Source organism: Otolemur garnettii, unplaced genomic scaffold, assembly GCF_000181295.1.
Source record: "Otolemur garnettii isolate 467f Iridium unplaced genomic scaffold, OtoGar3 scaffold00119, whole genome shotgun sequence".
NCBI classification, from domain to species: domain Eukaryota; kingdom Metazoa; phylum Chordata; class Mammalia; order Primates; family Galagidae; genus Otolemur; species Otolemur garnettii.
The window spans coordinates 5,194,569-5,215,388 of record NW_003852514.1 but is presented as its reverse complement, the minus strand read 5'-3'; the positions used below and the strand labels follow the sequence as shown (position 1 = coordinate 5,215,388).

Here is a 20,820-nt window from a genome sequence, read left to right as displayed (position 1 = left end):
AGGCGATTCCCTTGCCTCAGCCTCCCCAGTAGCTGGGACTACAGGCACCTGCCACAATGCCTGGCTATGTTTTTGTTGCAGTTTGGCTGGGGCTGGCGCCCCACCCACTGAGCCACAGGCACCGCCTTTAACCAATGATATCTTAAAATTAATTTGCAGCCATTTGTTTTTCTTAATGGCATCTTAATAGCATCTTATAATTGATGATTTCCTAGATTTATTGGAATACATCACCTACCAGGGCTGGTATTGAGTAGTCCATACCAATGTAAACCTCATCTAGTGGCTGCCTCATCTCAGATGTAGTGAATTACCTAAGAAGGAAAAATCCTTTCTCTATTTCTAAGTCAGTAATAAAGGGTTTGTCCATAAATCTATCTTGAGTTGTAAGACTCCAACAAAATTAAACTTGGTGAATAAGTTATTAGGAGAACGCCAATGTACACCTGATCTAGTGGCTGTCTTAACTCCTCAGATGTGAATTACCTAGGAAGGAAAAAATCCTTTATTTCTAAATCAGTAAAGAAATATTTTGCCATAAATCTTTCTTGAGTTCTTAAGACTCCAACAAAATTAAACCAGAGGGCAGCTTTGTGAGCACCGCTAAATCAGGACTGTAGAAGAAGGGATCCAAGGCAACCTTGGTCCCAGTACTCCTATTGGTTCATGTCTTGTGGCCTCAACCCCTAGTAGGTCTTGCTGTCTGGAGTCAGCAGCTTCCTCCATATTGCTGGCAGCCCGCAAGCCCTGCTCCCCATCTCTGGCCCTGGCTGACTCTGGCAGGTACGTTCTTATCAGGACAGACTCTGGTCCAGGCCCCTCTTCATGCCTACCCAAAGGCTCACTGGCCTTTCTATGCCCCTCTTGGTCCGTGTCTTATCACATCTCCATTGTCTCCTCATCGGAGCCCATTCTTATGTCCACACCTAGCAGTTTCTGGGAGCCCTGGAGGAGTCTCAGTTGCTAGTACCCATGAGGCCCATCCCTCCCTCTGTCTTTCTTGAGGCAAATCTCATCTATCCCAAGCCCTGATTAGGCCTGCCAGATACGGACTTTTTGCCCAGGGTCCCAGTGTGGCCCTGAATATTTGTAATTCTTGGGCTCTGGTATCAGGAGAGTAGACCCAAAGCTGAAGTCCATAATTATAGATACAGCTTCTCCCTCAATGTCTGAACCTAGTCTTTCTCCCTGTGCCTCAAGAGAGGGAGGATGAAGGTAGGAGGGTGCAGCTGGCACTCACGGGGCCATGGCCTGAGTCATACAGGACATTTGTGGCTTGACACAACTTTGCTTTAACTCAGTGGTGGTTGACCTATTTCCTGGAATAGAGCTGAGAGCCTTTGGGATTATTCTTGGTGAATAAGTTATTAGGAGAAAATGAATCACCAGAAGTAATTTCAAAAACATAGGTTTACAAAGTAGAAAGGGCCAGCAGTTCAGAGCTAGAATTGAGACAGCTGTAAGGGGAACCATCATGGTAGAGTTAGTTTAGCTTCTGGCCCATAGGAAGGAAGATGGCAGCCTGTCCTAGAGGCTACGTTGTAGTGGCTTTCAGGAAATACACAGTGTTCAGGCTGGCCCCGTGCTTCAGAAGCACAGGTGGGCTGGGAGGGCTCCCACTTACACAGCCTTTGCATAGCCCACCCAGTGCTGCATACCCTGAGCTCTCCCTGGTCTAGCCCATGGCCATTGGACTGGACCCAACTGTACAGACCATCTTGATGAAGTCCAGACCACCCAACAGACCTCTCTGCCTTATAGCCCAAGAGTGTCAGGCCTGGACTATGGCCATTCCTCTCAGGAATGCTGCTCTAGTCTTCTAAGAGCACCCAACAGCCCCCTCCCCTAAAGAGGGATCTGTGTATACATGTTTTGGGAATCTCACAAATAAATTGTGAGCTCAGGACTTTGGTTCTCATTTCTACCTGCAAATGTTTAACTTGTGGGTGACTGCCCCTACCCACAGAGGTGGTATGGGGCCCAGTGGGCTCTGTCATGCAACTGAGAGCCACTGCTTTACAGAGTAACTGGCCTCCCCTGGTTGTCATGTGGAGAACAAAAGCTCATATCTGAGGAAAAGCTGTGGTGCAACCTGTTTCGGATTAGCCCATCTTAGGGGCTCAGGTGGGCCCTTCGTGTGGGGTCACTTGCTTCTGGAAACAGCTGCTCCAAATCCAGGTAGTCCCTGAGGGTGAGTGGGGGCTGTCTGCACCAAGCCACAGAAACCTAGGCCATTTCCCCAGCCTAATGTGGTTCTGAACCCTCCCACCAAGTGATGCTGTGGAGAAAACACCATTTTCTGGAACAAGAAGGCCTGCTACCATTTACTAGTTCTGGAACTTCAGGTAAGTCTCTGAGCTACCATTTTCTGATCTGTAAAACCTGGAAATACCTGCCGCCCTTATGGGATTGATAGGAGAAGCAAAGTGCATCAAAACACCAACAGAGAAATTATGGAAAAATAAAATACTGCCCCCACCAAAGAGGATTCTGCAATTAAATTTTTTCCATTGGTGATTTAAAACAATATGAAAATTCCTATTACTATATTAAAAATGTTATTATAGGTTATTTTAACCATTCAAAGGCACCCACATGGCCCCCTCTCCCAATCATGGTATAAGTTATTGGTCTGTGGTGTCAGATACCATGAAAAGTATGCACACACCTTTATTTTTTTGCTTATCTTTTTTTTTTTTTTTTTTTTTTTTTTGAGACAGAGCCTCAAGCTGTCCCCCTGGGTAGAGTGCCATGGCATTACAGCTCACAGCAACCTCCAACTCCTGGGCTCAAGCGAGTCTCCTGCCTCCGTCTCCCAAGTAGCTGGGACCACAGGCGCCCGCCACAACGCCTGGCTATTTTTTGGTTGCAGCCATCATTGTTGTTTGGCGGATCCGGGCTGGGGATTCGAACCCGCCACCTTAGGTGTACGTGGCTGGCGCCTTAGCCAGTTGAGCTATAGGCGCCGAGCCTTTTTTGCTTATCTTTATTCACTATGGTCCAAGACAACTCATTCTTCTTCCAAAGTGCAGCAGAAAAAAGATTAGATACCCCTGGAAGGGAAGGGTGGTAACGAGTTATTTGAATCATTGAAATGTTTGCCACGCAAATGGTCATTGTGACACTTGGAAAGATCTACCTCAATTTGGAATTCCTGAGAGACACCTCAGGCCTATAGGAAAGTGGCTTTAACAGAGAAAAACAAATTTGATCATGTTGCCTACTGCCTCATTGACAAAATGACTCCCAGCACAGATTCCAAACCACAGCCTTCCTGATGTGGCCCCTGCTTGCCTGGCCAGCACTGTCTCCTGCTGCCACTTGCACCTGTAGCCCCAAAAGGTGTGTGCCTTAATTACCTTTGCTGTTCTTCTCCCTTCTCCTTTCCTCGGATCAGGGGGTGTCGCTGTGATTTCTCATAGAACCCTCAATAGCTGGTTCTTTTAGATATCAAGGACTCTGGTTTTCTTTTTTGACATTTAACTGCTCGCTCTACCAGGCATTTTATGGTATAATTTTCACAACCATCATTATTGTCCCTATTTTACAGATGAGGGAAACTGGGATTCAAGTTCGGTCACTTACCAAATTAGTGAAGCAGTGGGTTTAGGTATTGGACTTAGGTAATTCAGATGCCAGATCTAATGTTCCTCATCTAAGACTATCCTCGTCTCTATACAGGTAGTGATCCTATAATCCTAGGACATTGGAAGGCTGAGATGGGCAGATCGCTTGAGCTGGGGAGTTTGAGGTTGCAGTGAGCTATGATGACCACACTGTGCTCTAGCCTGGGGTACAGAGTGAGACCCTGTCTCAAAATACTAAACAAAACGAAACCCCTCTAAGATTATTGTACTTTATAAAAACTTTTTTTTTTTTGAGACAGAGCCTCAAGCTGTCCCCCTGGATAGAGTGCTGTGGCATCACAGTTCACAGCAACCTCCAACTCCTGTGCTCAAGTGAGTGTCCTGCCTCTGCCTCCCAAGTAGCTGGGACCACAGGTGCCTGCCACATAGCCTGGCTATTTTTTTTTTTTTTTTGGTTGCAGCCGTCATTGTTGTTTGGCAGCCTGGGCTGGATTTGAACCCACCACCTTAGGTGTATGTGGCTGGCACCTTAGCCACTTGAGCCACAGGCGCCGAGCCTATGAAAACTTTGAAAAGAAAAAATATTGTTAGTTTAAAAGAGTTCTTTTTTTTTCTTTTTTTGAGACAGAGCCTCAAGCTGTCCCCCTGGGTAGAGTGCCTTGGCATCACAGCTCACAGCAACCTCCAACTCCTGGGCTCAAGCAAGTCTCCTGCCTCGGCCTCCCAAGTAGCTGGGACCACAGGTGCCCGCCACAATGCCCTGCTATTTTTTTGGTTGCAGCTGTCATTGTTTGGTGGGCCTGGGCTGGATTTGAACCTGCCAGCTCAGGTGTATGTGGCTGGTGCCTTAGCCACTTGAGCCACAGGCACCAAGCCTAAAAGAATTCTTTAGGAAAAGTTGAAAGTTCCTGTATTTGCAAAGTATCGTTGGATTGGAGAACATCTCATTTCTGTTCTGTCCCTTTATCCAATATGCAGAACAGTTGGAGGCCAAAGTTTAAAAAAACTAAGAATATGGGGCGGTGCCTCTTGCCCAGTGAGTAGTGCCCCAGCCCAATATACCAAGGGTGGTGGGTTCGAACCTGGGCCTGGCCAAACTGCAACAAAAAATAGCCGGGTGTTGTGGTGGGCGCCTGTAGTCTCAGGTAGTTGGGAGGCTGAGGCAAGAGAATCACCTAAGCCCAAGAACTAGAGGTTGCTGTGAGCTGTGACACCACAACACTCTACTGAGGGTGACAAAGTGAGTCTCTGTCTCAAAAAAATAAATAAAAATAAAAAAAAACTAAGAACAAAACGTTCCTTGTGAAGTGGGCACAGAAGACCCTCTCCTTCTATTAAGCGTTTTTGAGGACTCTGCTTCCAGTGGTCAGAATAGTCTTGGTCATGGAAAGTGGATTGAGTTGAAGTCAAGAGACTTGTGCCTTCCTGTCCCATTATCACAGTGGGCAAGTCACATCCCCCTGCACATTTTCCCATAGATGATTATCTCGTCCTCTCCCCCAAAGGAAACCTCAGCATTACTATTAGGGCAAACCTAATGTAGGTCCAAAGATGGCCAAATACTGGCAATTTCACGAGTCACCAAACACAACCAGTGACAGTTATCATTCATTAAATGCTGCATTGATCCTAGTAGTACTATGAAGCAGAAGTATTAACCCATTTTATAGATAATGGAACTGGGATTTAACTGTACAAAGTTTGTTATATGTGGGCCTGAAGCCAGAGCCCATGTTTTTTCCATTACTGGATTCTAAAATAAGATATCCTGCGTTGCTATTTTTCCCTTTCTTATGAATAATTACTAGATACCATGTACAGTGGCAACTCTCTGGTTTGAGTATTAAAGGCTCTGTGAAATTCCCATTAATTTCCTGGCTCTCTGGCTTTCCCCCTTATTTAAAATTTTCCTTCCCCAGGGGCCAGCTACCAGAGCATGGTCACAAGTGGCAAATCCTACCTCTACATAACTCATCCTTGGAGAACTGGGTAAAGTTTTAACCAAAAGACGTTTCTTCTTTATTTGTGGATAAAAGCCCGGATACACACACACACACAAACACTTTTTTTTTTTTTTTGAGACAGTCTTGCTCTGTCATCTCTAGAGTGTCATGGCCTCAGCTCATCTTACAGCAACCTCAAACTCCTGGGTTCAAGCAATTGTCCTCCCTCAGCCTCCGGAGTAGCTGAGAGTACTGGCGCCCGCCACCACGCCCTCTAATTTTTCTATTTTTAGTAGAGACTGGGTCTCTTGCTCAGGATGGTCTCCAACTCCCGACCTCAAACGATCCGCCTGCCTTGGCCTCCCAGCGTGCTAGGATTACAGGCTTGAACCACCCGTCTGCTCAAATATATTCAAATATATTCTAAATATATTTTTAAGAATATTATTTGGAGACAGAACTCAGCAGCCTAATTTCTAGGACCTGGGAAAAACGCTTTGCTCCTGTCAGCCCCAAGGACCTAGGCTGGGCAGGCGGGGGTCAGTGGGCGGCACGTCCATCGCCCCTACTAGTTCTTTCAGGGCAAACCTTCACGCTTCACATCATCAAATTTCCAGATCTGAAATTCAGTGTCAGCAACGACCGCCGAAGGAATGCGGACTGCCCGCAAAAGAGTCCCCAGTACAGCGACGAAGGCGGGAGCCCCAGCCCTCCGCCCCCGCGCGGCCCCGCCCCTCGGGTTAGTAGCCCCCTCGCTATTTGGTCTGGCCCTGGCTGCCCCTACCCTGAGCCACGCTGTGGTACGGCCCGAGCGCCGCTCGGTCCAAAATGGCGGTGCCTATGTGCAGCCGCTTGCTGTGGCCTCGGGTAAGTGGGCGAGGCAGCGGGCTCCCCTCGAGTCGGGGGTGGGGTCCTGGATATCCGCTTATGCGTCTTCCTCCTACAGGTGCAGTCCTGGAGCCGAGAACTGCCATGCGCTTGGCGCGCCCTGCACACCTCTGCGGTCTGTGCCAAGGTTAGCGCGGCCGGGGCGCCGGTGGGGGCGGGGGCGCTGCTCAAGTGCAGCGTTCAGGGCCGGGGTCGAGAACACCGCGCGGGCTGAGGGGACGTGGCGTGGGGCCTGGGGCTGGGAGCCGGACAGCGGCGGGCTAGAGGGTGAGGGGTTGGGAGTCTGCGGCGGGAGAGCAGTCCGCACTAGTGGTGGAAATTATACGCGGGGTTGTGGGGTGGTGGCGTGCAGATCGAGGTTCCGGTGGACTCACGAACTCTTTTACTCCTAGAATCGGGCAGCCCGTGTCCGAGTGGGTAAGGGGGACAAGCCGGTGAGCTACGAGGAAGCACATGCCCCGCACTACATCGCCCACCGCAAGAGCTGGCTGTCGTTGCACACAGGTGAGGAGACTCCAGGCTTTGGAGCATTCGGGCAGCCTGACATCCAAAGAAAATGAAAACCTGTGACAAATTTTGTGAAACTCAGCAATAAAAATGCCCTTTTCTGGTCTACATCAGTGATTCTCAACTGGTGTGCACAGCACACTGATGTGCCGTGAAAGAATCTTAGGTGTGCCACGAAAAATTTTAAGGATCATTAATTAAATTATTTTCCATATAAGTTCAAACAAAACATAGTAAGAATGTTATGTCTTTTTACTCTTTTATTTATTTATTTATTTTGAGACAGAGTCTCACTTTATCACCCTCGGTAGAGTGCAGTGGCATCACAGCTCACAGCAACCTCCAACTCCTGGGCTTAGCGATTCTCTTGCCTCAGCCTCCCAAGTAGCTAGAACTATAGGCACCCGCCACAGCACCCGGTTATTTTGTTTGTTTGTTTTTGTTGCAGTTTGGCTGGGGCTGGGTTCGAACCACCACCCTCTGTATATGGGGCTGGCACCCTACCCACGAAGCCAGAGGCTAGGCCCTTTTACTCTTTTTGTTGTTGTTGTTGTTGTTATTGGATGTAATTTAAGTGGGCCACGGAGTTTAACTATAGGTCTAAGTGTGCTATGAGATAACAAAGGTTGAAAGACACTGGTCTAGAGCCATGTTTTCTATATTTTTTTGCTCTTTATTACTGATTTTGCTATTTAAAGTGACTCTGTAGGTGGGGCAGCTGGGCTCACAGCTGTAAAACTAGCACTCTGGGAGGGAGAGTTGGGTACATCCCTTAAGTTCAAGAGTTCCAGACCAGCCTTAGTAGGAGCCAGCATGGTAGCTGGTGGGGGCCGACCTGTGCTGTCAGCCACTCAGGAGACTGAGGCAAGAGGATCACTTGAAGCCAAGAGTTTGAGGTTGTTTCAAGCTTTGATGACACCAGGACACTCAATTGCAGGGCCACAGAGAGAAGCTCCACCTCAAAAAAATTAAAGTAAAATAAAATATAAAATAAATTAAAATGTAAAATATCCATGTAGTGCTGGGTTGGTATAGTATGCCTAAGTTTAAGAAGGGTATGAATGTTTTATGGCAAACTTAACTATGTTAGAGAAGCTTTGTTCAGGCATGAGTTACAGTGTTGGCCCTGAAGTTCAGTGTTAATGTGTCAACCACATATATTAAAAAGGTGTCTTTAAACAGAAACAAACACAAAGCTGGGATTTTTTGTTTTTGCCTTTTTTTTGAGACAGAGACTCTGTCTCCTGGGTAGAGTGCTCTGGTGTCATCGTAGTTCACAGCAACCTCAAACTCCTGGGCTCAACTGATTATCTTACCTCAGCCTTCTGAATAGCTGTGACTACAGGCACCCATCACAACCTGGCTAATTTTTCTGTTTTTAGTAGAGACAGGATCTCCCTCTTGCTCATGCCAGTCTCTAACTCTTGAACTCAGCCTCTCAGAGTGCTAGGATTACAGGCGTGAGCCACTGTGCCTGGCCTATGTCTCTAATCTTAAAAGTAGCTGGTGACCTTATCTTCTGACCCATGGAATGACCACTGCTTTTATAAGGCAACCAAGAAGGCTGGGAAAGGGGTTAGATCTGGAGGCATCATTTGAGTTGTACTCTGGCTCAGGCCTCCATCTTCCTTTTTGTACAACAAGGATAATGACAATACCTACTTCATAGGATTGGTTTGGGAATTAATGAAATAACTTACCTTGAACTTCCATTGGAAGAAGAAAAGAGAAGAGGGCTGGGGCTGAAGGGTGGAATTGAGTTCCCAGTGCTTTTGGATGTTGACCTGGGAGTTTTGGCAGGTCTCTGGGGCAACAGGGCTGACTCTTCTGTGATGCCTCTCCCTCCTCAGGTAACCTGGATGGGGAGGACCATGCTGCAGAGCGAACAGTAGAGGATGTTTTCTTGCGCAAGTTCATGCTGGGTACCTTTCCAGGCTGCCTGGCAGACCAACTGGTCCTAAAGCGCCGAGCTAACCAGGTGGAGATCTGTGCTGTGGTCCTGAGGAACCTGCCTGCACACAAGTACTATTTTCTTGTGGGCTACAGTGAAACTCTGCTGTCCCACTTTTACAAGTGTCCTGTGCGACTCCACCTCCAAACTGTGCCCTCAAAGGTTGTGTATAAGTACATCTAGGACAATTTCTTCTATTTGCATCACGCTGTAGCCTGCAAAGAATAGAAACGTGGAAAGGAGTAAAGTAGAACAGAAGGAAACATACCCACTCAGAGGACTAAAGCCTCATTTCTCAGCTGCTATTGAATAAAGACCTTCCATATTGTCCTACCTCTGTTTGTCTTTACTCTTTTTATTTTCTTTTATTTCAGAGACAAGGTCTTACTCTATCACTTAGACTCAGGTGTAGTGGTGTCATCATAGCTTGCTATAGCTTTGAACTCCTAGGCTCAAGGGATCCTCCAGCTTTGGTCTCCCAGAGTGCTGGGACTATAGGCATGAGCCATGAGCCTGTCTGCCTGCCTCCCTCCCTCCCTCCCTCCCCTCCCTGTTGCCCAGGCTAAGATGAAGTGGCATCATCATAGCTCACTATAATCTTGAACTACTGGGCTCAAGTGGTTCTCCTTCTGCAATCTCCAGAAAAGCTGGGATTATAGGTACCCTTTACCACGTCTCGCTAATTTTTTAATTTTTTTTTATAGAGTATCTCACTATGGTGCTCAGGTTGGGCTCAAACTCCTGGCGTCAAGCAGTCCTGTGTAGGCCTCCCAAAGTACTAGGATTGCAGGTGTGAGCCACCATGCCCAGCCTTTACTCTTTTTTTTTTTTTTTTGCAGTTTTTGGCCAGGGCTGGGTTTGGACCCGCCACCTCTAACACATGGGGCTAGGGCCCTACTCCTTTGAGCCACAGGCGCTTCCCTGTCTTTAACTCTTTAAATGAGGGATCTAGAGCAGAATTTCTCTGTGGGTGTTCCAGTGCTCAAAGGAAGGTTGCCAGTGGTCTGAAGTTTAGCTAATGTTAAAGTTTGGTGTATACCTTGTGCCAGTCACTCTATCAGGCACTTTACCTAAAGTTATTTGCTTTATCTGAAAATGGAAGGATCCATTTTTGGTGATCATAAAATAATCAGTAGTAATTTCTTTTTTTTTTTTTTGAGACAGAATCTTACTTTGTCACCGTTGATAGAGTGCTGTGGCGTCATAGCTCATAGCAACCTCAAACTCCTTGGTTCAAGTGATCCTCCTGCCTCAGCCTCCTAAGTTGTTGGGACTATAGGCACCTGCCACAATGCCTGGCTATTTTTAGAGAATGGGTCTTGCTCTTGCTCAGGCTGGTCTCCAATCTGTGAGCTCAGGCAACAGAGTGTTGGGCCTTGGCCTTTCAGGGTGCTGGGATTACAGGTGTGAGCCACTGCACCTGGCATATCAGTAGTAAGTGCTCACTTTGACAGTACATATACCAAACTTGGAGCAATACAGAAAAGATCAGCATGTACAAGGATGATGTGCAAATTCATAAACCATTCCATTTAAAAAAAAATAAAAATAGGCCAGGCACGGTGACTCACACCTATAATCTTAGCACTCTGGGCAGTGCCTGTGTCTCAGTGAGTTGGCACCAGCCCCATATACTGAGGGTGGCGGGTTTGAACCTGGCCCTGGGCAAACTGCAACAAAAAATAGCCAGGTGTTGTGGCCAGTGTCTAATGGCAGCTATTTGGGAGCTGAGGCAAGAGAATTGCCTAAGCCCAAGAGCTGGAGGTTGCTGTGAGCTGTGACACCACACCACTCTACTGAGGGCGACAAAATGAGACTCTGCCTCTAAAAAAAATGCCCCCAAAACAAATCTTAGCACTCTGGGAGGCTGAGGTGGGTGGATTGCTTGAGCTCAGGAGTTTGAGATCAGCCTCAGCAAGAGTAAGACTCTGTCTCTACTAAAAGTAAAAAACGGAGGCAAGAGGATCACTTGAGACCAAGAGTTTTAGGTTGCTGTGAGCTAGGCTGCTGCCACAGCATTCTAACTTCAGAGTGAGACTCTGTCTCAAAAAAAAAAAAAGCAAAAACAAAAAAAGAACAAAGTAAGTCAGATGCAGTGGTATGCCTATAGTCCGAGCTACTTAGGAGGCTGAGGTGGGAGGATCACTTGAACCCAGGAGTTCAAGACCAGCCTGGGTAGCACAGTGAGACCTCATCTCAAAAGAAAGAAAATAATATGAACATATATTGAATTGGCTATGAACATTTTGTAATAATTCTACGCTAGAGATAACTACTGTGAGCAGTTTGTTGCATTGTATTTCCTAATGTACCTTTTTTTCCCCCTCAGTAGAGTACTGCGGCGTCACACAGCTCACAGTCACCTCCAACTCCTGGGCTTAGGGGATTCTCTTACCTCAGCCTCCGGAGTAGCTGGGACTACAGGCGCCCGCTACAGCACCCGGCTATTTTTGGTTGCAGTTTGGCTGGGGCCGGTTTTGAACTTGCTACCCTTGGCATAGGGGGCTGGCGCCCTACCCAGTGAACCACAGGTGCTGCCCCCAAATGTACCTTTTTTTAAGAAATATTAATACTTCAACACATACTCATTATTTATTAAACTTTTATTGAGTACCTAGTCTGTGCTAGGCACTCTTGTAAGTGCTTAGGGCCCATTAATGAGCAAAATGTTCCAATATGGCTGCTCATATCCTAGTGGAGGAGGTAGGGAGGGTGAGGCAGCATTAGAGATTCCATGTAGGTGAAGGAGGTAGACATTCAGGTAAATGGGGGAATAGCATTTCAGAAACTTATATCCATAAGGTCAGCACATGGTGCCAGGAGGCAGGCAGGGACTGCGAATCCTGACCTCAACCCTTGCCCTGACCATGATCCCAAGCTTTGGCCTAAATACATGCACCCTAATCCTGACTCAGACCTTGACAATAGCCCTGACTCACATGAACCCTGACCCTGATGCAGACCTTTAACCTGACCTTGATTCCTCTCCCCAACCATGATTCTCTGGCACATACAGCCTGACCTCCAGTCTCACTGAGACCCTCTGTGGCTCTTGCCCTGAGTCAATGTTGCACTCTACACCTGACCTGACCAAGATCCTGACTCAAAACTTCATCCTAACACTAGGGTGCCCTGGCCTCGTCCCAGCTAACACATATGCTCATGTGACTCTGACCCTCACTCAGATTTCTCCCACGTCTGTCTGTGACCATGAACCTGAAAGTCATTTAAATCTGACCTCGTCTCTCACAGAGATCTGACTCTGCTCTTAACCTGATGCTTACACTCAATAGCCCTGACTCTAGTTTTCATTCAGGTCCTGGGATTCCCCTAAGCCTGACCCTGGCCAGAATCCTGACCTGAACCAGATTTCAGTCTGATGGTAATACATGACCAGATCATGACTCTGATCTTGACTCTCAACATTCTCACCTTCACTCCTTGGCTCAGCCTTTCTCTGACCCTCAGCTTCTACCTGATCTGACCCTAACATTCTCACTGCCCCAACCTGAATGTGCCCTGGTTCTTATAATTGCCCCATTGCTAAGACTGACCCCACCATGTCCTCACTCTCACCTTGACTTTTACCTTAGACCTGATGGTTCTTACTCTGAATCAGACCCTTGCCCTGACCATCACTTCCTCTCTCACCCCAACCCTGATCATAACCAAGAGGGCCTGACCAGGAACCTGAGCCCGACACTAACTCATATACTTATGCTTTCTGATCCTCAGCTTGACCCTCAACCTAGCCTGACGTTAAGCTGATTCTGGCCCTAACTCTTACCCTTACTCACATTTATTCCTGTACTTGGCCCTGATCTTTACCTTTATTCAACCACAAATTCAGTGGCTTAAAGCAGCATAAATTAGAGTTTTGTAGGTCAGAAGTCAGACATGGGCCTTACTGGACTAAATCAAGGTGTTTTAGGAACACAGGGCTCTGTGTTCCTTTCTGGAGGCTCTAGGGGAGAATCTGTCCCCTGGCCATTTTCTGCTTTCACAGGCTATCTTCATTCTTTGGTGTGTGCCCTCTTTCTCCATTTTCAAACCCAGCAAGGGCAGGTAAAGTGCTCACATTACATCAGTCTGAAGCTTCTCCGTGTTGCTTTTCTCTTCTACTTTAAAAAAAATTAAATTATTTATTTTTGAGACAGAGTCTCACTCTTACTCTGGGTACAGAGCCATGGCAACATAGCTCATGGTAACCTCAAACTCCTGGGCTTAAGCGATCTTCTTATCTCAGCCTTCCCAGTAGCTGGGACTACAGGTGCCCTTGACAATGTCCAGTTAGTTTTTCTTTTCTTTCTTTCTTTCTTTTTTTTTTTTTTTGAGACAGAGTCTCAAGCTGCCACCCTAGATAGAATGCTGTGAAGTCATAGCTCACAGCAACTTGCAACTCTTGGGTTGAAGCGATCCTCCTGCCTCAGTTTTTTCTATTTTTAGTAGAGACAGGAGTCTCTCTTTTTGCTTATGGTCTGGAACTTGTGAGCTCAAGCTATCCACCTGCCTAGGCCTTCCAGAGTGCTAGGATTACAGGCCTGAGCCACCGCGCCTGGCTTAGTTTTTCTATTTTTAGTAGAGACAGGGTCTCACTCTTGCTCAAGAGGCTGAGGCAAGAGGATGGCTTGAGTTCAGGAGATTGAGTTTGCTGTGAACTACGATGATACCATAGTGCTCTACCCAGGGCGACAGAGTGAGACTCTGTCTCAAAAAAAAAGAAAGTTCTCCAGCTACCAGTCCTTTCACGGCTCTTTCCAGAGGCCCACTTCTGCACCCTGCAATCCTCCAGTCTCCAGCATGTCCAGCATGCCCCGCCCGACCCCCAGTGGCACTAACGTGGGTTCTTCAGGGTGCTCACCCAGCAAAGCAGTGGCCTCCGGGCGGCAGGAACCACTGTCTGGCAAAGGAAAAATGCCAGCTGTGGAACAAGGAGCGCAGGCTGCACGACCTTGGAAGGCACTGGGGCCGTGTGGCGGTTCTCTGGGCTCAGGGTTGGCCCTGTTTCAGTATTGGTTATGAGTCTTCTGTTCATCGCTTCTGTATTTATGTTGCACATTTGGGGCAAGTATACTTGTTCCTAGATTCAGTTACTAACATCAGTCATCTGAAGAAGAAGGAAAAAACCAACATATCTGGGATCAAATGTATAGTGATTTTCTGTTCATGAGAAAGAAATTTTCTATAAGTCTGCTTTTTTACAGGGGACTTAAGAATTCATCTTGAGAAATCAGTCTTTCCCCTAGGGCTAATAAACCTTTAAATTCATTTATATCAGAAAAAAAGGGGGGGATTTAAAAAACCAAAACAACACTGTTTAGAGATTGGCTATGCATTTTTCTTTTTAATTTCAGAATACTCCAGACGATGGCTATACATTATAGGTTTTAGTGTTTGGCGGAGCATCATTAGGGGAATTTACAGCTGCTGTGGCAATAGCAGTTTCAAGAGATGAACTCAGTTTAAAGGGAGAATACAAGATAATTGTGGTCTCATTTTAATCTCTCTGGGTCTGATAATTTAAAGGACTTGCATTCCTCAGATAAAAGTTTTTTTCTCTACCAGTGCATTCAATCTCATGTAATTAATTTCAGTCTTGGGTTAGCAGTTTCGTGAATCCATCAGCTTCACAATTAGATGTCAGTATGATTGTAAAGTTATTTAAGCAAGGTCGTCATAAGCCAGTACCCCAGAGTACCTGTCATAGTCCTTTCCTTGGGTCTCAGAGGCAGAGTTTTTTTGTTGCAGACTAAGCACTTTGGCCTGTGGGAGTTTTCAGGAAAACAACAGAATCTGTGAATGGCAGAAGGGGCAAATTGGCCAAATTATAAGAGAATTTGACTGTTTCTGTAACCTACAACATTTAAAATAATAACTGAGAGTGGCACCTGTGGCTCAGTGAGTAGAGTGCTTCAAACCTGGCCCTGGCCAAACTGCAACAAAAAATAGCCTGGCGTTGTGGCAGATACCTGTAGTCCCAGCTACTCGGGAGGCTGAGGCAAGAGAATCGCCTAAGCCCAGGAGTTGGAGGTTGCTGTGAGTTGTGACGCCACAGCACTCTACCGAGGGCAACAAAGTGATAGTCTGTCCAAAGGAAAAGAAATAATGATAATAATAACTGATCCTGTATTAGCAAAATAATAATAGTAATAACTGGAATTATGGCTGATAACTGCATACCAGGGCATATCATAGAGAGGGAGGACCTTGAAAAATTTCCAGGAACTTGATAAAATTTCCAAAACAGTAACATTTTACCTATACAAGTGTAACCTAGAGAAGGTCAAGTATCTCTTTCTCTCTGTTTTTTTGAGATAATCTCACTCTGTTACCCTGACGCCCTGTGGCATCATCTTAGCTCACAGCAAACTCAAAGTCCTGGGCTCCATAGCTGGGACTACCAGACACCTGCCACGACGCCTCGCTAATTTTTCTATTTTTAGTAAAGATGGGGTCTCGCTCTTGCTCAGGCTAGTCTCAAACTCTTGAACTCAAGGGATCCTCATGCCTCAGCCTCCCAGAGTGCTAGGATTACAGGCATGAGTCACAATGCCGGGAAAAATTGTCATTGCTTCCCATGCAATTGAACATATCTGATAAACCTTTTGGCATAGCTTTGCATTTTAAATTTAAGTCTTAGGACTATTTTGAGTGAATTTTTGTGTAACTTGTAAAGTTTGTGTCTACATTCATTTCATTCCATACGGCTGCCAATTAAATGTTCCTTTTAACACTTTTGGAAAGGACAAAATGGATAGTGGGCTGTTTTTTAGGTCTAATTTTCAAATTTATGGCATTGAATAATCTGAACACTGAAGTTAATCGGCTGGGTAGCTAGGAGGGGGCGCCTGGCCACCGCTAAACCGTGAACCGAGGGCCCGCCACTGCGCTCGATGACCAGCAGGGGGCGTGCCGCCCGCCTTTTCTGACCCCTGAGTTAGCTGCCCAGAGTTCTGCTTGTGGGCGGACATGAACCCTGAACTGGGGAGGACGAGAAATTGATTTGCTCCAGCGCAGATCTGACCGGGCACTGCCTCACTTTGGGACGACTTGAGGCTGTTAGCGGTGACTAAAAACCTTGTTCACAGCCCTGACTCCTAAGTGGCAGTTAGTCCTCAGAGGATGCTCAGGCATCATGGGGAATACTGGAAATAAAAAACCTCACTGCTTCCACTACCACCGAGGTCCTTCTTAATTCCCAAGACTATGACTGCTAGTATGTTCACACAGTGAGTTCTTCTTCTTTTTGAGACAGAATCTCACTATGTCGCCATCAGTAGAGTGCTATAAAGTCACAGCTCACAGCAACCTCAAACTCTTGGGCTTAAGTGATTCTCTTGCCTCAGCCTCCCAAGTAGCTGGGACTACAGGCGCCTGCCACAACACCTGCCTATTTTTTGGTTATAGTTGTCACTGTCCTTTAGCAGGCTTGGACCAGGCTCGAACCCACCAGGCTCGGTGTATGTGGCTAGCGCCCTACTCACTGAGCTATGGGCGCCAAGCCACTCACTGATTTCTTTTTTTTTTTGAGACAGAGCCTCAAGCTGTCCCCCTGGGTAGAGTGATGTGGCATCACAGCTCACAGCAACCTCCAACTCCTGGGCTCAAGCGAGTCTCTTGCCTCCGCCTCCCAAGTAGCTGAGACCACAGGTGCCCGCCACAACTCAGCTATTTTATGGTTGCAGCCATCATTGTTGTTTGGCGGGCCAGGCTGGATTCGAACCCGCCACCTTAGGTGTATGTGGCTGGCGCCTTAGCCACTTGAGCCACAGGTGCCAAGCCGCACTCACTGATTTCTTAATGCTAACAGAACATTCTGTTTTACCAGGGCGATTGGTTGCACAGTTTTGGCTGACCTGGAGTTGGGTCAGGCTTAGCCTCTAGAAGTCACCTCTGCTTTACTGACATAGTATTGACATGGTTGTTTTATTTCTTTTTATTGTTTTTTTAACTTTATATTTTATTTTAAATTAACTTTTTTTTTTTTTTTTTTTGAGGCAGAGTCTTACTCTGTTGCCAGGCTAGAGTGTTGTGGTATCATCATAGCTCACAGCAACCTCAAATTCCTGGGCTCCAGCAATCCTCCTGCCTCAGCCTCCCAGGAACTACAGGTGCCTACCACAATATGCAGCTAATTTTTCTATTTTTATTTTTATTTATTTATTTATTTGAGACAGAGTCTCACTATGTTGCCCTCAGTAGAGTGCTATGGTGCCACAGTTCACAAGCAACCTCAAACTCTTGGACTTAAGTGATTCTCTTGCCTTAGCCTCCCAGGTAGCTGGGACTACAGGCACCAGCCTCAATGCCTGGCTGTTTTTGTTGTTGTTGCTGTGGTTGCCATTGTTGTTTAGTTGGTCTGGGCCGTGTTCGAACCCACCAGCCTCAGGGTATCTGGCTGGGGCCTTCCCCACTGTGTAGGGGAGCTAAGCATAATTTTTCTATTTTTAGAAAGAGATGGGGTAATGCTCTTGCTCAGGCTGAACTCCTAAGCTCAAGCAATTCTCCTGCCTAAGCCTCTCAGAGTGCTAGGATTATAGGCACGAGACACTGCACCCAGCCTTGACATGGTTGTTTTAAAAAGTAATTTGCTTTTCAGTAATTTAATACTTACAGACAACTTGCAGTAGCAGTACTCTGTACTGCTTAGAAAGTACTCCTTAGCCATTCTCTGAGATTTCCAGTGGTTATTGCCATGTCAGACTTGCAGTTTTACAGACAATACTTCTGTGTACTTCACCCACAGCTGGGACGCTCTCCAAGGTAACTAAAACTGAGCCCCCAAGTTGGGACATCAACTCAGTTTCTACCTGGCAACCCAGGCCTCAGACCCACTTCACTTTATCACTGGCCCCAAAGGAGCAAAAAATGTCTCTTTCCACACAGATCCAGTTTTCCTTTTCTGAAATCATTCCTGAGACCATCCTTCATCTTCTTAACCTTGTTAGATTTAAAATGCAGAGATGGCGCCAAGCTGGCCCTGTCTGGTGTTTCTGCTCGAGCAGATATGGACTCTGCAGTCCTGGCAGGAACACATTAGCCCAATGCTGAGGTCAATGACAACACACTCATCTACAAACAAACTTCTCATCATGTCACTCTCCTGATGTAACTTTGCCAATGGTTTCTCATTGGCCTGAAAGAAGGACTGGGAACTGCCCATGCCTCCAAGCCTCAGTGCTCCCACCTACTGCGCTCTCCCTGCCAGCCATCCCATCGGCCTGCAGTGTAGTCTGCTCTGGCTTCCTGGGATCCAGCAAGCTTGGGTGTCTTGGGGATTTTATATAGGTTCCCTCATCTTACTTACCCAATTTCCACCCTTACCAATTTTTCTAAGACTTTGTCCAGTTTAAGAAGAAAATCAAAGTTTTCAAGTCCTGTGACGAATTGGCCCCATAAATCATTCCTTCGGAATGATTGGACATGCAGATTGTACCTGTGTCTGGCTCCTAAACTAGACCTGTCCCATTCCACGCTAATAATGAATTACAAGTTTATTTTACAGGTGACAGAACCAGACATTCCTCCTCCTACCCAGAGACACCTACATATTCGATACTTCCTTCATTCCTTTATTTTGTGTAAAATATAGATTTCTTGGGCCTCACAAGAATGTAGCTACTACCTCATCAGCCTCCCTCCCCCACCTTTTCCCTTCTTTCTGTATGTTTTGCCGTCAGCATGCTGAAGCTTCCAACCTCCCCTTCAGAAAAACATACGCAGCTTATTTGTGGGTTTCTGTTTTTCTCAGGTATGTTCTCAAAATCTTGGCTTAATAGACTCCATAGATTGAGATTTTTGCTTTGGTCATTTACTTGGATCAACATCCAGCTAAGCCCTTCTCATCATAACAGTTGTGATATTTAATAGTAGAAAGGTTAATAACGTTTTCTAAAGACAAAATGTTTTACCATTTGGTGGATCATCTGTGAGAATTTCCCTCCGTTTATAAATCAAAGAAATAGTTGCCAAATGAAACCAGAGGCCATATTTGGGATAATAAGTAAAGAAAAACAAAATCTCAATGCTGAGTGGAAGGTAAATAGCACACTGATAACTGAAATTTGTAAGAATTTATTGGACAGAACATTACTTTCCTATGTTCTCTAGGCCTATTCTAACAGGTAAAGGTATTTTGGTTTTGTGGGGTTTTTTTTTGTCTTGTTTTGTTTTGTTTTTTGAGACAAAGTCTCACTCTGCTGCCCCAGCTAGATGTTGTGGCATCAGCCTAGCTCACAGCAACCTCCAACTCCTGGCTTCAAGGGCTGCTGCTGCCTCATGTTCCTGAGTAGCTGGGACTACAGGCGTAGTCCCACAACAATGCCTAGCTAATTTTTCTATTTTTACAGAGGTGGGGTCTTGCTCTTGCTTATGTGGTACCCCCTATGACCTAAAAAGATAGATTTGGACCCCCACTTAGATTAATTGATTGGTAATTTATTTTACCTGCTGCAGGTGCTGCTGATCTGAGAGGCAGTCAGCAGCGCAGAAGTAGGGGGTAGGCTGTCTTTTGTTTGTGCAAGCATACTCCAGAAGCGAAATGTGGCTGGTTAAGGGGGGGTTACAGCTCCGGTAGTCATGGATACAGCAATGGTTACAGTAATGTAACAATGATTAATACAGCTTTGGTTGACAATGGATACTCTCATATCACAATGGTTATGGTTATACAACAGTAATTAATCAAGTCTCGGTGAGTTTTCCACCACTGTTCATCTACTGAGAACTTGGGGGTTTTGTGAAACGTGGGACTTTTCTTCCTTGTTCTGAAGCTTGTTCTTGGCAACCCTAGAGGGAAGGAGGGAGCCTGAAAACATGGCTGGGAAGGCCCATAGGGCGGGGGAATGGGAGAAGGCAGGGGGACCTGGGGGGGAACAAGAGCTTATAACACCTAGGCTGGTCTCAAACTCCTAAGTTTAAGGGATCCTCCTGCCTTGGCCTCCCAGAGTGCTGGGAGTACAGGCATGAGCCACTGCCTGACTAAGGTTTAAACTCTTATGTTTACGTAATCAGTTGATGTAGTTAGTTGATAAACTCTTTTAAAAGAGTTTGTAAAGGCTTCACTACATCCCTGATATCCATTCATTGAAATAACAGTTTCCAAAAATGTGTGTAAGCTGCTATCTATGAATATCTTTAAAGGAAGTTTTTTATTTTGTTTTGTTTTTAAGTAAAAGAGTCTCAATCCATCACCCAGTGGTGCAATTATAGCTCACTTCAGCCTTGAACTCCTGGGCTCAAGCAATCTTCCTGCCTCAGTCTCCCAAGTAGCTGGGACTACAGGCATTTGCAAGGACACCCAGCTTTTAAAATTTTTTTTTAGTTTTTTTCAGACAGAATCTCACTCTGTTGCCCCAGGCTAGCGTGGAATGGCATCAGCCTAGCTCACAGCAACCTCAGATTCTTGGGCTCAAGTGGTACTCCTGCCTTAGCTTCTTAGTAGCTGGGACTATGGGCACCCACCATAATGCCTGGCTTATTTTTCTACTTTTAGTAGGAATGGGGTCTCGCTCCTGTTCAGGCTGGTCTCGAATGTCTGAGCTCAAGAAATCCTCTTACCTTGGCTTCCCAGAGTGCTGGGATTATAAGCATGAGCTACCACTCCTGGCCCCTATTCCGAGTTTTTAGCTTCCTAGAGCACAACAGGAAAAGAAGAGCCCTTCCCTTCCTGAATTCAAGTTCCAGTCTGGTTTTTTTTGTTTTTTTTTTTTTGAGACAGACTCTTACTTTGTCACCCTTGGTAGAGTGCTATGGCATCACAGCTCACAGCAACCTCAAACTCTTGAGCTTAAGTGATTCTCTTGCTTCAGCCTCTCAAGTAACTGGGACTATAGGCACCCCCCACAAAGCCCAGCTATTTTTTATTGTAGTTGTCATTGTCGTTTAGCAGGCCCAGGCTGGGTTTGAACCCACCAGCCCCAGTGTATGTGGCTGGTGCTCTAAC

At 46.2% G+C, this 20,820-nt stretch overlaps 1 protein-coding gene and 2 pseudogenes across 1 annotated transcript; all 3 read left to right on the top strand.

Moving 5' to 3' along the window:
• Positions 1-6,326: 6,326 nt before the first annotated feature.
• On the top strand, positions 6,327-9,209 carry MRPS24 (mitochondrial ribosomal protein S24). The gene is made up of 4 exons (XM_003797554.3): positions 6,327-6,397; positions 6,477-6,545; positions 6,811-6,922; positions 8,776-9,209. Exons 1-4 carry the CDS (start codon positions 6,359-6,361, stop codon positions 9,057-9,059), a joined length of 504 nt encoding a protein of 167 aa, XP_003797602.1. The 5' UTR covers positions 6,327-6,358; the 3' UTR covers positions 9,060-9,209.
• A 1,105-nt stretch (positions 9,210-10,314) lies between these two features.
• Positions 10,315-10,414, top strand: LOC111727720 (annotated as a pseudogene).
• A 3,271-nt stretch (positions 10,415-13,685) lies between these two features.
• On the top strand, positions 13,686-13,960 carry LOC111727704 (annotated as a pseudogene).
• Positions 13,961-20,820: the final 6,860 nt, after the last annotated feature.

Coding starts and splice junctions, on each gene's coding strand:
- MRPS24 (XM_003797554.3), top strand. CDS start 6,359: ATGGCGGTGCCTATGTGCAGCCGCTTGCTGTGGCCTCGG. Junction 6,398..6,476: donor GCCGCTTGCTGTGGCCTCGG/GTAAGTGGGCGA, acceptor TTCCTCCTACAG/GTGCAGTCCTGGAGCCGAGA. Junction 6,546..6,810: donor CCTCTGCGGTCTGTGCCAAG/GTTAGCGCGGCC, acceptor TTTTACTCCTAG/AATCGGGCAGCCCGTGTCCG.